General features: G+C 42.8%; 1 protein-coding gene across 1 annotated transcript; it reads right to left on the bottom strand.

The window, feature by feature from the left end:
• Nucleotides 1–3,853: 3,853 nt before the first annotated feature.
• On the bottom strand, nt 3,854–12,519 carry LOC125251877. The gene is made up of 3 exons (XM_048164978.1): nt 11,750–12,519; nt 9,056–9,462; nt 3,854–3,947 (listed from the first exon to the last, which is right to left on the bottom strand). The coding sequence occupies exons 1-3, from the start codon at nt 12,164–12,166 to the stop codon at nt 3,854–3,856; spliced, it is 918 nt and encodes a 305-aa protein (XP_048020935.1). The 5' UTR covers nt 12,167–12,519.
• Nucleotides 12,520–16,960: the final 4,441 nt, after the last annotated feature.

Here is a 16,960-nt window from a genome sequence, read left to right as displayed (position 1 = left end):
ATATTGTATTGTTATATTATGTTGACGACTCATCAATTAAATATTTTCCATCTTATATTATGCATAATTGGGTGTTTTTAAATAAACAACACTGTCAAAAACTATACTACAAAACTATATATGTTTTAGGGCTGGACAATATGACGATATAACATTGATATAAGTGATTAAGCAGATTTAAACCTACCGATATTGTAGTTATATAAAATATTCACAGCCAGATTTGCTTTATGTATTTCCCCGGCGTCAAATAAGGCACATATAAATACACGACTCCTGGCTGCATGTCAATATCCATGGATTAGGTTTATTTGACAAGTTGTAAGAAACACTTTCGAGTCCAACCTTTAGGGTAATTCGTTAGTTTTACTCGCGTTTTCGCCGTTTCTCCTATTAATCCAGTTACGCAGCAGGTTCTTTTGCCACTCAGTCCAGCTGAGGGAGCGCGTTCCGGCGGGAAAGTGAGGTCGATGCATACCCTCTATACTAAACTAGGCAGGACATCCTGTACCCCATGGTGCTAGCGGGCATGACTGTGACAAGGCCGTGCCTATAAAGCATTTTATTCGGCGTGATATCCTGATAAGTGTTTTAAACGCAATTATAACTGGGTGAGCATAATATCATGACTTTTAACATCTTTGTTTGTGTTCGCTGTAGGATTCTCCCTCTCGTTCTATGCTGTGATTGTTTGCTGCCGTGACTGTTTGCTACCGTGATCATTTGCTGCTGTCTTTGCGCTGTTAAAAGAGCAGCTGTCTATACAGCCGCGCCGACGAAGTCATCGCCATTTATTAAAGGGGACTGCGGATTTGAGTGTTATGTGCCGTTCTAGTGCTCTGCTTCACATTTTGTTTTGTTGTGGAGGCCTGATTAGCTCTTTCATTTATAGGATATTAAACCGGCCTCTGTCCTTTTCTTTTCTGAGTTAAATAATTTAACCTTTTTGTTTTTAATTTTGTGGAAGTTTGTTTAATTGAACTGATTGGATTTTCTTTTCTGTAAAACTAAGTTCTGTGGCTGAGCACATGCAAATACAATCTATTAATGCAACTCAAATTGTGTGATCATCTACTGAGTTGAAGTTGTTTGTAACAATTTCAGGTGACCAACTATCAGATTTCTCGGTTACATTGTTGCTTCTCCTTACTTCGGTTTGTTGTTGTTACCATCTACGTGAGGAGTTGCTGCATGATGTTCATACTGCCACTTCTGCCCAGTTCATTTTTGTAGTTTACTTTCTTTTTGATGTATTGCAGGAGCTGGGGTCCCACGGGTGGCTTGATCTCCCTCCTTGTGGTGATGGTTCTCCATCGTGTGCGGTGTACACTTTGAGTGTTTGATAGTGTGATTAGAGTGCACGGAAGTGTGCTCTTGTGAAACCAAACTCTACATTGATTCCAGCCGTTGGGAGCCTCAGCCCTGCTGGTATTCAGTTCTTGTTTTACATATACATACATAATTATTACCTCAAGTTAGTTTTGTTTTATGTTTTTGTTTTGTTTAACCAAACCTGTGTGCTTTATTACCCAATTGGAGTGGTTTGAATATTTTCCCTGGGGTTAATCCTTAGGGTGGTGTAGTCGGACTTTATTACTGGTAAACAAAAACTTGGGCTTGTGTCTCAAAATTGCACTGTGGCAATGGCTGTGCGCGCGCGAGTATGTGAGAGAGATGCGTGAGTGAGAGACACAGGGAAATGAAATGCAGCTGAACTTTTGCTCTATGAAAGACATTGACAAAGACGAAAACTAAGGACATTTAATCTATAATTTTATTTTATTTTAGTTAGTTTTGCCAAACACACATTACAGTTTTGGTTAGTTATCGTTTTTTTGTAATGCCTCGTTTTTATTTTTATTTCAGTTAACGACGATGTTTTTTCCCCACCTAGTTTTCGTTTTTTCGTTCGTTTTCGTTAACGATTATTACCTTACTCACCTTTCCGACAACGTTAAGTCGTCTCACCCGACAACCGCGACAATCTCCTTCTAGTTCCGCTCATGCAGGCTCAGCTCAGGTGCCGGTCGCGTGCAGCGCTGCAGCCACATAAACAGAGTTTGTCCTTCCCCTACTGACTTTCACTTTCGGACGGGTGCCCAAATATGGAAGTGAATGAGGCTTTGCGAATATTTTTTTATTTTTTTTTTATCTAGGCCTACGTGAAATTCTGCATCCATTGTACGATTTTTTTTTTATTTTATTTTTTTTCCACCTCGGAAGGGCAACGTGAGTCAAGAAGGGCATATGGGCAGTTGCCTGGGAAACCTGAGCAACCCCCCTGTGCACGTCCCTGCCTGTATTACTTTTGTAGTTATTTTGGTGAAAGTAACTCAAAAGAAAATGTGTTTTGGGGTTTCATGACCCTTTAACATTGCAAAATGTACTGCAGAGCATTTTACATCCAGTAGAGGGTGATATGATGTAGCATAATGAATGTGGGCAATCCAGGCTACTAACAATATAGCTTAAAAAAAAAAAAAAAAAAGTGAATGCTCAAGACAATGATTATCATAAAGTGATTATCTGACAAACTTGAAGTCATGTGAATACGTCCATCTCGCCATTGTACAGTCTTCTTCTGCCATCTTCACCCATTAGCCGCGTTTCAACTGGCCAGCGTGAGCACAGAGGCCGAAATCATGCCGCGTTTCCACTGTCGGCTCTATAGCCTCGAGGCACTCCTGTAAAACCTGCCCTAAACCTGCCTTCACTGGACTATGTCACACAATACAAAGTTACACCAGCAAGAGGGAGATGAATGAAATAAATAACTAAACAAATATATCATAAGCTGTCATTTAGTCTTTATTTACAAACTTGGACACCACATACGGCTATTGACTGACCACGAACAGGTAATAGAAGTTATTTGTGGCATTTTTCATTCGTTAAAGTCCACTTCCTAATAAATTCCTGATAATTTACTCACCCCCCATGTCATCTAAGATGTCCATGTCCCAATAGTGGACTTTAATTGCCCCAAAATGGTTGAAGGTCAAAATTACAGTTTCATTGCAGTTTCAAGGAGCTTTATCTAGCGAAACGATCAGCCGTATTCTTCAAAATGCTTACACTGAATGTCCTACACCTTCCCTATTCAACTTACGGAACGAACACAGTGCCAGTTCTGTTTTTTCTGTAAGTTTAATAGGGAAGGTGTAGGACATTCAGCGTAAGCTTTTTGAAGAATATGGATTCGCGGTCTGATGGAAGTACTTGTGATGCAATCATTTGTGTCTATAAAGCATATACATTTTCATTTTTTAAAGAAAATGACAGATCGTTTTGCTAAATAAGACCTTTATTCCTCATCTGGGATCATGTAAAGCCCTTTGAAGCTGCACTGAAACTGTAATTTTGACCTTCAACTGTTTGGGGCCAGTTGAAATCCACTATGAGGAGAATAATCCTGGAATGTTTTCATCAAAAACCTTAATTTCTTTTTGACTGAAGAAAGAAGGACATGGACATCTTGAATAACATGGGGGTGAGTAAATTACCAGGACACTTTTATTAGAAAGTGGACTAATCCTTTAATGTCTCATGCAGTCTTGCTGTTTTTATTTTTTTTGAACAATTACATTTTGGGCTAAAAGTGCGTTACTGTTACTATTATAGACTGCTGGGATCAGGAGGATCAGAAAAGGGTCTACAGCTGTCCTCAGTGCAGACACACCTTTACTCCAAGACCTGCTTTATTTAAAAACATGATGTTTGCAGACATGTTGGAGAAAGTGAAGAAGACTAAACTCCAAGCTGTGGTTCCTGCTGGACCTTTATGATGTGCAGTGTGACATCTGCACTGGAAGGAAATGCAAAGCTGTCAATTCCTGTATGGCATTCCTGTTTTCTAACTGTCAAACTCCTTTTGAGCATCATGAGGAGTTTCACCCTGGTAAATGACACAAAGTGACTGATCCCACTGGATGACTGCAGGATATGATCTGCCAGAAACATAAGATTCTAGAGGATTTTTGTCACATTGACTCTGTAATCCTGTATACAGTATTAATATTCATTATATTAGTATTAATAATATATTTCAAAGATGACTGGCAGTTAGCATACAGTTTGGATTTGCGGTATGGTTCTGTTCTGGGCAAAAACAGCAATAACCCCCCTTAGGGTGAACAGAACAAAGTATTGCAATATCATTAATTTTCTTAATGAAAATAATTAAATAATTAATGTAACAACATAATTGAAGAAATGAGTTTGATCAAAAGAAATATCAGAAGGGCAAGTCCTGACTGGAGAAAGGAGGAGCTGGGGACGAAGGTGGGTAATTAGCTCCTGAGCAATGTGATAAAGCTGCTGATAATACTGAATGGACCATATATATATATATATATATATATATATATATATAAATATAAATATAAATATAATGAATGCGGTGATAGGTGTATTCCTATAGGTCAATGTGAATCAGCTGATGTGGGCTTGACTAACGTGACCTGCCAGAACTAATGCTATACGCTTGATTTCTGTCAGGATCACGATTGTCAAAGATGACTGGCAGACAGTTTGGATTGGCGGTATGGTTCTGTTCTGGGCAAAAACTCCCTGCCCATCCATGCAGCCTAGCATGAAGCAGGGAGAGCAGCCATAACCCCCCAAAACAAAACCATATGTTGACAACCCCCCAACCACAAACTGACTGCTAAATCGGAATGAAAAAAGTATACTGGAAAGACAATAATGGAAAGGAGCAGCATATCCCTCTGAATAGCAAATTGGAGGCAGCATGCCTCTTACAGGAGGGAAGTAGCAGCGAAGGAGTGCTCTTCTGTTACAAGCAGCTGAGGAGAGCAGCAAGCCCCTTTCAAAGCAGTTACCTGAATGAGCTCAAGACAACAGCATGTGGCCAATACCCAAAAGCTTGAGGAACAAGCTGGATAACCTTAAGAAACAGATGCCTTAAAAAATCATGTTGTGAATAACCTGATGGCATTCAGCAAAACAGTGCTTCCCATAGATTTGAAATAGTTGTAGCTGTGTGGAAAATCCTTCTACCCACAGCACAACAAATGGTCAGAAGCTACAATAGTTAACTTCGAATTAACGAGAAATTAAATTATATGAAATGAAATTAATATAAATTAATTGAATTTGAATCAAATTAAATACAGTTGTGTAACCAAATAATAAACAGGGGGAGTATACATTTTTAGTGACTTATTTATGAACAAGACCTAAATATACTCACACTCTTATTTTGAAATGTGTAGGCTATGCTTACTATTGCGGGCTGCTCATTCATGTGAGGCCATTTACACCATTAACCATTTACAATATTTTACAATACCATAAAGTAAACTTTTGTCAGTATTGAACAGCATTAGTTATATAAACAATCACTTGGCATGAACATGCACTATAGGCTAGTATTGCCTACATTGATTCCGAACCACTTATAGAAGCAGTCTGAGTGCGGCGTGAGCAGGTAGACACGCAACAGTGGCACATTTAAATTTTAAACGTGGCGCATACATGAAATTATAGCCTTTTGAGATGTAATCACATCAAGTATCACGATCTATGTTTTCCCATCCACAAAATGTGGGACCACTGAAAGAGCTGAAAAAGGAAACTTAGCTTTGCTTTGTGAAGACGTTGAGATTTATGGAGGGTGAAGTACAGCCAGCTATGACGTGGATTCTTTATCATCTTCTTGATATTCTTCCCCTTTGTGTGATGAGTGCGGGGGGGGGGGGGGGGGGTTATTATTAATAATAATAATAATAAAAACACATTTTATTATTATTAATAATTATTATTTGCGAGTTTAGTTTATTCTTGTTGTTGTTAATTTGTAATGTAGCCGCGTTTCCATTACAGATTTGCGCAAAACTTTTGCGATATATTTTTTTTAACCATTTCGTTTTGGCTTGAAATTTCGTTTGTTGGAAATATGAACGGAATTTAGAAATGCTTTTGAAATTAAAAATGTTGCGTTTAATAAACAAAATTAAATTTACCCATCTGACATGTCAGAAATAGTTCATCCACCTCTCAACAGTTTATGCACTTCCAGAAAACCATTAAGTAGGCCTACCACTGGTTATAAACATTAGACAACACCAGCCTCCACCATCATCAAAAACACCCCTGAACAACATATAAGTAACAGGACAGGACCGCTGACATAACTGAGGCACGCATTCGGGCAGCAAGTAGCCAATTGGACAAGCCACGCACCAGGCAGAAATGACATAAGCATATCTTATAGGCAGCCAAGTATAAAACACATAGACCCAGCAAACATTCATCAACAATTCTACTGCTTAGTAGGCCTTATCATCAAAGCCAGGGCTGGCTTTAATAAGTGAAATGAACAAACGACTTAACCTCAGAAGAGTTGCAGGCAACGAGTGTTGCTGCTGAACCGTCTAAATGCTGCTGATGGAAGAGGCTGAGGAGGTCTAAACAATTTTCACAAATCCATTTTATGATGTTTTATAAACGTAGTTCAGGAGGAACAAGTCAAATAAGATACCCAATCATTTCATCATCTTAATCATTACGTCATCTCAACCAGCTGTCAACAATCTGTAATCAACGTATCTACCCAATCGGCATGAGTTCAGGCCTGTATATAATCACAGTCAAACTCACCCAAGGATCCTCGACAGTTTCCAGAATCCCTCCACCACCCCGTCTCCTCACACTCTCTGGATTACTTCATATAATCTAAAAGGAGGGGGGGGGGGTACTCTGTGTTCTGGCCGATTACCGAGCTCGGAGCCCTCTCCCTGGACAGCACGCCAAATACGTTTACCAATTAATTTACCTGACTTATTTGTAAGTGTGAACTCGTGAATTGTCTATAATTAGGTTAACAGTTAGCGCTAAATGTCTATGATAAAGACGGACAAACTGAAATGGATTATGCGCGCATTGACCCATGATGACTAAGCCTAACATGTCATGAACAACCAAAATTAATGTTTTCCCCGTTGATTTCATTTTATTTCATTTAAGTTACAGTTTGTACATTTAATACTAAAAGAATAACTAAAAGTTTTTTTTTTTTTTTGGGCCACGCCATGGCCTGTGGTAGGAGGGACATCAATGACCGCTAGGGGGGGCACGGCCCTCGAATGCCCCCACCACAGCGCCGACACTGCTTCCAAATCTAGCACCTTATAATCAATGTGACGAATTAGTGTGTTTGTTCAAGAACTTGAACATGAAGTGAAATCTGTGTCAATTAGCTAAATTCTGGATTACACAATTCGCTGTTTAATTAGCTCCTGAGCAATGCGATAAAGCTGCTGATAATACAGAATGAACCATGCGGTGATAGGCGTCATATTCCTATAGGTCAATGTGAGCTGAGTGTCAGCTGATGCAAGCTTGACTAATGTGACCTGCCAGAACTAACGCTATACGCTTGATTAGTCCAGGGAGATGATTTTGTGGTATATTAATCAATCTCTTCAGCAGCTTAGAGTATCTTAGCTTACACGCTGAGTTTGGAGAAGAGAAGTTTGAGATGTTAGGAATTTAGACTCTCCTAAATTGCTTGAGCTATTTTAGTCACACTGATGCCCACTGTGCTCTGCACAGACAGCAGTGGAGGACAGTGAAAGGATCTTTACTGAGCTCATCTGCTCTATAGAGAGAAGCCGCTTTGAGGTGATACGGTGGATCAGAGATCAGGAAAAGACTGCGGTGAGTCGAGCTTAAAAATGAATGGAGCGACTGGAGCAGGAGATCAATGTGAGGAGGAGAGAGGCTGAGCTGGAGGAGCTTTCATACTCACAGGATCACATCCTATTCTTGCAGATAACAGATCTAGAAAACACCATAATAAGATCTGATATTACAGGAGACTTTCAGCAAATTTTCTAAAATTTTGATTAGTTAACGTTTATGATATTATGAATAATATGAACATTTGTTACATATTTCATGAGAGCATAAATGGTGTCAGGTGATGGTCTCTGTGAACAGAGATAAATACTCTAATTTTCTTTCATTTCTTCAGTTTATGTGTATTTATATTAGGGCTGGGCGATATATCCCATGCAATTGTCACGCGCATTTCAGGGAACCGGCTTTACTGACGAAATGCGCCTGACAATCGCATGCGATATATCGCCCAGCCCTAATTTATATGTTGTTATTTTGATGATTGTGGTTGTTTCTGTGTCTGTAGAGTTTACAGTCTCAGTCTGTTCCTCTATGTGAATCTACAGACTGCACAGCACTGCATACGACTATCAATTCTCAGTTGTCTTTTGATGATGTAAGAGAAACTGTCTCTATACTGAGAGAGGAGCTTGATGGTTTTTGGAAAGACAAAATAGACACTTTATCTGATACAGGTAAAATGTAGGGCATTTATTTGTTCTCTGAAATATGAGTAAAGAATGATTACAGGGATATTTCAGCCCCCAAATACTCCCAAGTCACCCCCCACATGTCATCCAAGATGTAGTTGTCTTTTTTCTTTAGAAGAACAGTAAAGTGATTCATATAATGCAAGTCAATACAGTACCCCAGGGATGACGTGTTTTTGTAGGCCAACCCGGAAGTTAGCGGTGCACGGGTTCCCTCGATTGAAAGCCTATGCATTTTTCCCATAGACTTTTGGAAAATCGCAGAAAATAAGTGTAGCACAGTTAAGTTCGTAGTGGGGGAAGGAAGAGGACAGGGTCGACGAACAACTGCTGACTGAGACTTTATTGACTCTTAAAAAGGTTCAACAGAAAGACTGTGCAGCGCACAACAACGAAAATAAACAATCCACAAAGGGCTTCACTCCAGGTTCGGTATACACCATCCACAAAGGGCTTCACTCCAGGTTCGGTATACACCATCCACAAAGGGCTTCACTCCAGGTAACTCAACACGGCTCAGTCAGCAGTACCCCTCTCTCTCACACACTCCTGCTTCTCACGGCGTTTTATCCTGTCTCCGCGCCAATCACTGGAATGAGAAACAGGTGTTCGTGATTTGTATTCAACCCACTCACTTACCAAGCGTCTCCCGCTATTCTCTCCGGTTGCAGACCTCGCTGAACCATGCCCCCCTCGCCACATACCCCACCGCCCGACTCAGGCTGGGGAGCTGTCCGGCCTGCAACCCCCCCCCCCCTCCCCCATTTCTGGAGAGGAAATCGGCCACAGCCATCCGAACACCCGACCTGTGGACCACCTTGAACTTAAAAGGCTGTAGAGCCAGATACCAACGAGTGATCCGCGCGTTGGTATCCTTCATGCGGTGGAGCCACTGCAGGGGAGCGTGGTCTGAACAGAGAGTGAATTCCCGCCCCAGGAGATAATAGCGGAGGGTGAGGACGGCCCACCTGATAGCCAAACACTCTTTTTCTACGGTACTGTACTTAGCTTCTCTCTTAGAGAGCTTACGGCTAATGTACAGTACCGGCCGCTCCTCACCCTCTATCTCCTGGGACAGGACAGCACCCAGCCCCCTGTCCGACGCGTCAGTCTGCAACAGAAAAGGGAGAGAAAAGTCAGGAGAGTGAAGCAATGGCCCGCCACATAGAGCAGCCTTTACCTGGGTGAAGGCCTGCTGGCACAGCTCCGTCCACTGGACTGTATGTGGAGCATCCTTTTTAGTTAGATCAGTCAACGAGCTGGTGAGGGCCGAATAATTAGGTACAAACCTTCTATAATATCCCGCCAGCCCGAGGAACTGTCTAACCTCCTTTTTGGTCTTGGGGCGCGGACAGGTCGCAATCGCTGCTGTCTTGTCAATTTGGGGACACACCTGCCCATGCCCCAAGTGGAAGCCCAGATACCTTACCTCCACGCGCCCAATTGCACACTTCTTCGGGTTGGCCGTGAGCCCAGCCCCTCTCAGCGATCTCAGGACGGCTCTCACATGCTGCATATGCCGCTGCCAATCGTTACTATAGATAATAATATCATCTAGATAGGCAGCCGCATATGCAGCATGGGGCCGGAGAATCTTATCCATGAGCCGCTGAAAGGTAGCCGGTGCCCCGAACAGCCCGAACGGAAGTGTAACAAATTGGTGTAATCCGAACGGCGTCATGAAAGCTGTCTTTTCTTTGGATAAAGGCGACAAGGGGATCTGCCAGTACCCTTTCGTTAAGTCCAGTGTCGAATAAAATCGAGCCGCACCTAGCCGGTCAAGCAATTCGTCCACCCGCGGCATTGGATACGCGTCGAATTTCGAAACTGCATTCACCCACGATAGTCCACACAGTACATTACACACGCGAATTTGAAGTAGGGAGTAATACAAGCACTTTCTCTCCCGGTGTAAATTTACGTAAATTAGACCGTCTGTCATACAGCTGGCTCTGCCTGTGCTGGGCTTGTAACAAATTCTCCATTGATAGCCGCCCCAAAGTGTGGAGTTTTGTTCTCAAGTCCAGCACATACTGAATTTCGTTTTTGGCCTGAGATGGTCCATCCTCCCAAGCCTCCCTCAGGACATCCAGGACCCCATGGGGCTGACGTCCAAAGAGAAGCTCGAAGGGGGAAAACCCAGTGGAGGCTTGCGGGACTTCTTGCACTGCGAATAACAGAGGTTCTAACCACTTATCCCAATTTTTGGTGTCCTCTTGAACAAACTTACGAATCATGGATTTAAGCGTGCGATTAAAACGTTCGACCAGCCCGTCTGTTTGTGGGTGAAAGACGCTGGTACGAACCGATTTAATGCCCAATAATTCGTACAGTTCGCGTAACGTGCGTGACATAAACGCCGTGCCTTGATCAGTGAGGATTTCTTTTGGAATCCCTACCCGGGAGATTAAACGAAACAGTGCATCCGCAACACTCTTAGCGGAAATGTTGCGGAGAGCCACTGCTTCAGGATATCGCGTTGCATAATCAACAATGACTAATGCAAAGCGATGTCCTCTTGCTGATCGTTCTAATGGCCCGATGAGGTCCATACCAATTCTCTCGAAGGGGACCTCCATTAATGGAAGTGGGCGCAATGGCGCTTTTGGGGTGGCCGGTGGGTTTACCAACTGGCATTCACGACAAGACGCGCACCACCTGCGTACATTCTCGTGAATGCCCGGCCAGAAAAACCGGGTCATGAGACGATTTAGTGTCGCCGCCTGTCCCAAATGCCCCGCCATCGGATTAGAATGAGCCGCGTGGAAAAGCATTTCCCTGCGGCTTTTTGGCACTAACAACTGGGTTGTATCTTCTTTTGTTTGAGTGTCTTGGGTCACTCGATACAACCTATCTTTTATAATCGCGAAATATGGATAAACAAGCGGACGTCCAGGCTGGAGAGGCTGACCATCAATTACGCAAACCCTTTCAAATGCATGTTTTAGCGTCTCATCGTGTGACTGCTCCAGGGGAAAATCATCGCGTTCCGGGAAAATTAGTCTTCTGGCTTCACTCAGTTCCCCTGCAGCAGAGCTCTCTGGTCTCTGATCAGTCTCTCCTACCTGCACTCGCGCCTGTTTACCCCGCGCTCCTTTCCCCCAAGAGGCATCCGAGCATAAACATCCCAATAATTGTTTGAACGCAGGCCAATCCGTTCCCAAAATTACCGGATGCCGGAGGTGCGGGTTAACTGCCACCTCAACACTATGCTTTTGTCCCCTAAATTTAATGATGACGGGCATTACAGGATATCTCACCACATCCCCGTGCACGCACCGAACCCCAATCATGCGGCCTGTATCCAATGCCCCAGATGAAATCAGGCTTTGATGAACAGAGGTTTGGTTGCAGCCCGAGTCCACCAAAGCCTGATAGGTACCCCCCTTGATACTCACAGGTATTTGGTACCCGCCAGCTTGACCAGGGGCGGCCTGTGGATCGTCGGGGACCCGGATCATTGTCCCGACCTCCATAACCGGACATTTATCCACGAAATGATCCGGATCCCCACACCGCCAACAGGCCGGCCCAGACCTGCCCGCCGCTCCAGTGGCAGAGAGTGGGCTGAATGGTTGGCGCGGAGAAAGGAGAGAAGCAGGAGGAGAAGCTGGCTGCTCGGTGGGCTCCCGGGGAACCTCCCAGTCAATCCAGCTCCGGAACGCCTCGCGGCCCTCCTGCTGGGTCTGTAAGATGGCTTGGAAACACCGCTCCTGATCGCTTCGTAACTCCAGCAGGGCCTGTTGTTGTTCGCGGTGCAGGACCGCGAGGGACGCGATGATGTCCGCAAATGGGGTGGAGGACAATGCTTGCATGGCGACGTGCTCCCGTCTTCATTCCCGGGTTTCGGCACCAGTGTAGCACAGTTAAGTTCGTAGTGGGGGAAGGAAGAGGACAGGGTCGACGAACAACTGCTGACTGATACTTTATTGACTTTCAAAAAGGTTCAACAGAAAGACTGTGCAGCGCACAACAACGAAAATAAACAATCCACAAAGGGCTTCACTCCAGGTTCGGTATACACCATCCACAAAGGGCTTCACTCCAGGTTCGGTATACACCATCCACAAAGGGCTTCACTCCAGGTAACTCAACACGGCTCAGTCAGCAGTACCCCTCTCTCTCACACACTCCTGCTTCTCACAGCGTTTTATCCTGTCTCCGCGCCAGTCACTGGAATGAGAAACAGGTGTTCGTGATTTGTATTCAACCCACTCACTTACCAAGCGTCTCCCGCTATTCTCTCCGGTTGCAGACCTCGCTGAACCACGCCCCCTCGCCACAATAAGCTCTGTGTTTAACAAAGGGTTATGACAATTACACGTTTTGTCTATCAAGATAATCTTTACAAGTTAACACAACATTTATAGAGTTTGAAGCCTAAATAAAGTCGTCAGATATAAAAGGCTAACAGTAGGCTATAAACGGACTACAGCACACCATGGTCGCGGATCAATGTCGTCACCACCAAGCTTCCTCAAACTGTATTTAAAAAACAACTTTATTTATAAACATGCTCGCTGATTATGATCTGTGCTGTTATGAATACTTATCCACTTTTTCATGATAAATGCTGTCCAAATGTCCCGTTTTTAATGATGACGTCTAAAGTCCCCGCCAAAGGAAGTGGTCCCTTTTAGCAATTTGTTAGCAACCGCCGATTTTAAGACACAGTAAAAATTAAAAAAAAAAAATCACAAGTGGGTTATAACTGGTGTGTTTTATGTCATAGATCAAAACGTGAAAGTATTTAGAGGCTTTGTTAACCACAGACCTTATTTCAGGCGATTTAGCAAAAACCCATAGACTTTACGGCATTGGAACAGGAAGTCCTAAAATACTAACTCGCTTCCGGGTTTTGCCTACAAAAATGCGTCATCCCTGAGGCACTCTATGGCTACCATCACTTTAGGTAGAGAAAAAAGTACATTTTTATAATGTACTTAAAGTGCTCTATTTTCACGCACTAATTTTGTATTTAATATACTAAAAATTCTTCTTTAGTACTCTACTTTAGTAGACCTCTGGAGGGCGCATAAATAAAGATTTATATTTAAACATACAGTGAGTCTCAAACTCCTATGTTTCCTCCTCCTTATATAAGGCCCTGTTTACTAGTACATGGTTATTTTGAAAAACGGAGACATTTCCCTTCGTTTGCGCCCTTCGTTTACACGCAAACGGAGAATTCACCTCTGAAAACGAGTCTTTCTAAAAACTCCGGCCAGAGTAGAGATTTTGAAAATCTTCATTTGCACGTTTGTATGTAAACTGAGACAAACGGGTGTTTAGGCAGCCAACGTCACAGTATGCGCCAGAGCTTGCACCTACGTCAAAAGTGCGACCTATGTTTACATGTGATCATCGGTAGATGCGTTGGGGTAGTGCTCTAAAAAGAGGGTCAGTATGTCGGCATATTTACTTTGGCATGTCTCCCAGTCGATGTTCTCCTGTAATTTTGTGGTTTTGTAATCTAAAGTTACATTTAACAGGAGCTGTACCTCCTGGTCAGTCCACACGAATGATGATCCTGGCGCCATCCTTGTTCAAAAGAGGAAGTGATTCGTTGCTATTTTCGGGATTCTGATTGGCTTAACATGGGCTTGAGCTTCTCGTTACACCACCACCTACAGGTTTGGCATGCTCTTGACGGCATATATACACGGGTACATGTAAATGAACACTTTTCTGAAAACTGCATGATTTTATTTTTGAAACCGGAGAGGTTGAAATGTCCGTTTATGAAAATGGTCGCCCACGTGTAAATGTAGCCTAAATCTCATTTGTTTAAAAGACCTCCGAAGAACAGGTGAATCTCAACATAACACAGACTGTTACGTAACAGTCAGGGTGTACGCCCCCAATATTTGCATATACCAGCCCATGTTCCAAGCATTACACAAGGGCAACCAGTATTAACATCTGGATCTGTGCACAGCTGAATCATCAGACTAGGTAAGAAAGCAAGGACAATAGCGGAAAATGGCAGATGGAGCGATAATATCTGACATGATCCATGATTACATGATATTTTTAGTGATATTTGTAAATTGTCTTTCTAAATGTTTCGTTAGCATGTTGCTAATGTACTGTTAAATGTGGTTAAAGTTACCATCGTTTCTTACTGTATTCACAGAGACAAGAGCCGTCTCTATTTTCATTTTTAAACACTTGCAGTCTGCATAATTCATAAACACAACTTCATTCTTTATAAATCTCTCCAACAGTGTAGCATTAGCCCGTTAGCCACGGAGCACTATCAAACTCATTCAGAATCAAATGTAAACATCCAAATAAATACCATACTTACGTGATTAGACATGCTGCATGACGAACACTTTGTAAAGATCCATTTTGAGGGTTATATTAGCTGTGTAAACTTTGTTTATGCAATGATAGAGTCGAGAGCTCGGGGCGGAGAGCGCGAGCAATTAAAGTGGCCGCAGCCTGAATCGGCGCGTTTCTAATTATGCCCCAAAATAGGCAGTTAAAAAAATTAATAAAAAAAAAAAACTATGGGGTATTTTGAGCTGCAACTTCACAGACACATTCAGGGGACACCTTAGACTTATATTACATCTTGTAAAAAAAAACGTTCGATGGCACCTTTAAATAAGTAAACTAAGAAAATAATAATAAATAAGTAAAATAAAATAAATAATAATACTAATGTGGTATACATCTGTAACAGAAGACATACAGATTTGTATTGTATATACAGCAGGATGAATAGAATATATATATATATTTACACAACTATTTTTTACTCTCTCTCAAGTACTAAAAGTGAATACTAAAACAGGGTTAATTGCTATGTTAGCTGTTTAAGCTAGAGATAGCATTGGGGAAAAACTGTTCTTATGCCTAGATGTTCTAGTGCACTGAGATATGTAACATCTGCCTGAGGGCAGAAGTGCAAACAGGTTGTGTCCAGGGTGAGAGGGGTCTGTGATGATGTTACCTGCCTGTTTCTTCACTCTGGCGTCGTACAAGTCCTGAAGGTTGGGCAGGTGCATACCAATTATCCTTTCAGCTGTCCTACAATCCGTTGCAGTCTTCTTATATCTGATTTGCTGGCTGACCCAAACCAAACAGTTATAAAAGTGCACAGAACTGACTCAATAACAGCTGAGTAAAACTGTGTCAGCAGCTCCTGTGGCAGGTTGAACTTCCTCAGCTGGCGAAGGAAGTACAGTCTCTGCTGAGCCTTTTTCGCAGTGGAGTCAATGTGATTGTCCCACTTCAGGTCCTGAGAGATGGTGGTGCCCAGGAACCTAAATGTCTCCACTGCCTCCACAGTGCTGTTCATGATGCTGAGTGGGGGGGAGTGCAGGGGGGTTTCTCCTAAAGTTCACTATCATCTCCACTGTTTTGAGCATGTTCAGATCCAGGTTATTGTGACTGCACCAGACAGCCAGCTGTTCAACCTCCAGTCTGTAAGCAGACTTGTCTCTGTCCCGGATAAGGCTGATGACTGTGGTGTCGTCTGCGAACTTCAGGAGCTTGACAGAGGGGTCTTTAGAGGTGCAGTCATTTGTGTAGAGGGAGAAGAGCAGTGTGGAGAGAACACAACCCTGAGTAGCTCCAGTGCTGATGGTGAGGGTCCTGGATGTGAGTTTTCCCAGCCTCACTAGCTACCTGTCTGTCAGGAAGCTGGTGATCCACTGACAGATAGCTGGGTCAGTTTATCCAGGAGGGTATCTGGAATTATGGTGTTGAAAGCCGAACTGAAGTCCACAAACAGGATCCTTGCATAAGTTCCTGGTTTGTCCAGATGTTGTAGGATATAATGCAGTCCCATATTGACTGCATCATCCACAGACCTGTTTGCTCGATAAGCAAACTGCAGGGGGTCCAGCAGGGGTCCTGTGATGTCCAGTGATTATCAAAACACATTAAATTCACCAACAATTAGGACTTTATCTGCAGCCAGTACTAACTCCAATAGAAAACCAGAAAATTATTTGATAAAGTCTGTATGGTGCCCTGGTGGCCTGTATACAGTAGCCAGCACAAATGTCAAACGGATTTATCACTTACACTAGGTAACATTAAAGAACCATCACTCTGAAGGAATTATATCTTAAACTAGACTTCTGAGTACTGCTAAATATATTACTATAAATTACAGTAACACCACCCCCCTTGCCTTTCAGACGAGGCTCATGTTTATAACCAGTGTTGGGGGTAACGCATTACAAGGAACTGGAGTTACGTAATCAGTTTACTTTTTCAAGTAACTAGTAAAATAACTCATTACTTTTACATTTACAACAAAATATCTGAGTTACTTTTTTTTTTAATAATTAATGCAAGTTACTTTGTTTTCCCATGTATTGACTGACAGCTCTCCTGTCGCCATGTTGAGAGAAGTCGAGAGTAAGTGCGGTCTGGTCCTGGAGTGCAGCTGTCCTGAACAGTTTAGCTACAACCCTGATCAAACACACTTGAATGTCTTCAGGATTACTAAAATTATGTGAAGGAAGGTGAGTTGGGTCGGAGCAAAACTCTGCAGGACAGCAGCACTCAAGAACGACCGTCCCTGAGCTTGTGATATGTCTCCGCTGTGTAAAAATTATCACTGATCAGTTAACGGCTATAATAGTAAA

Source organism: Megalobrama amblycephala, linkage group LG17 (assembly GCF_018812025.1).
Source record: "Megalobrama amblycephala isolate DHTTF-2021 linkage group LG17, ASM1881202v1, whole genome shotgun sequence".
Taxonomy (NCBI): Eukaryota; Metazoa; Chordata; class Actinopteri; order Cypriniformes; family Xenocyprididae; genus Megalobrama; species Megalobrama amblycephala.
The sequence above is the reverse complement of the archived record's forward strand: the minus strand, read 5'-3'. Positions and strand labels throughout refer to the sequence as shown.

Bases quoted from the DNA above. Each gene is read 5' to 3' on its own strand.
- LOC125251877 (XM_048164978.1), bottom strand. From the start codon at position 12,166: ATGCAAGCATTGTCCTCCACCCCATTTGCGGACATCATCGCGTCCCTC. The intron at 9,463-11,749 runs GTGAGTATCAAG...TTTCTGTTGCAG, and splicing joins CTGGCGGGTACCAAATACCT to ACTGACGCGTCGGACAGGGG. The intron at 3,948-9,055 runs GTATGTGGCGAG...TGTTTCTGGCAG, and splicing joins AGCCTGAGTCGGGCGGTGGG to ATCATATCCTGCAGTCATCC.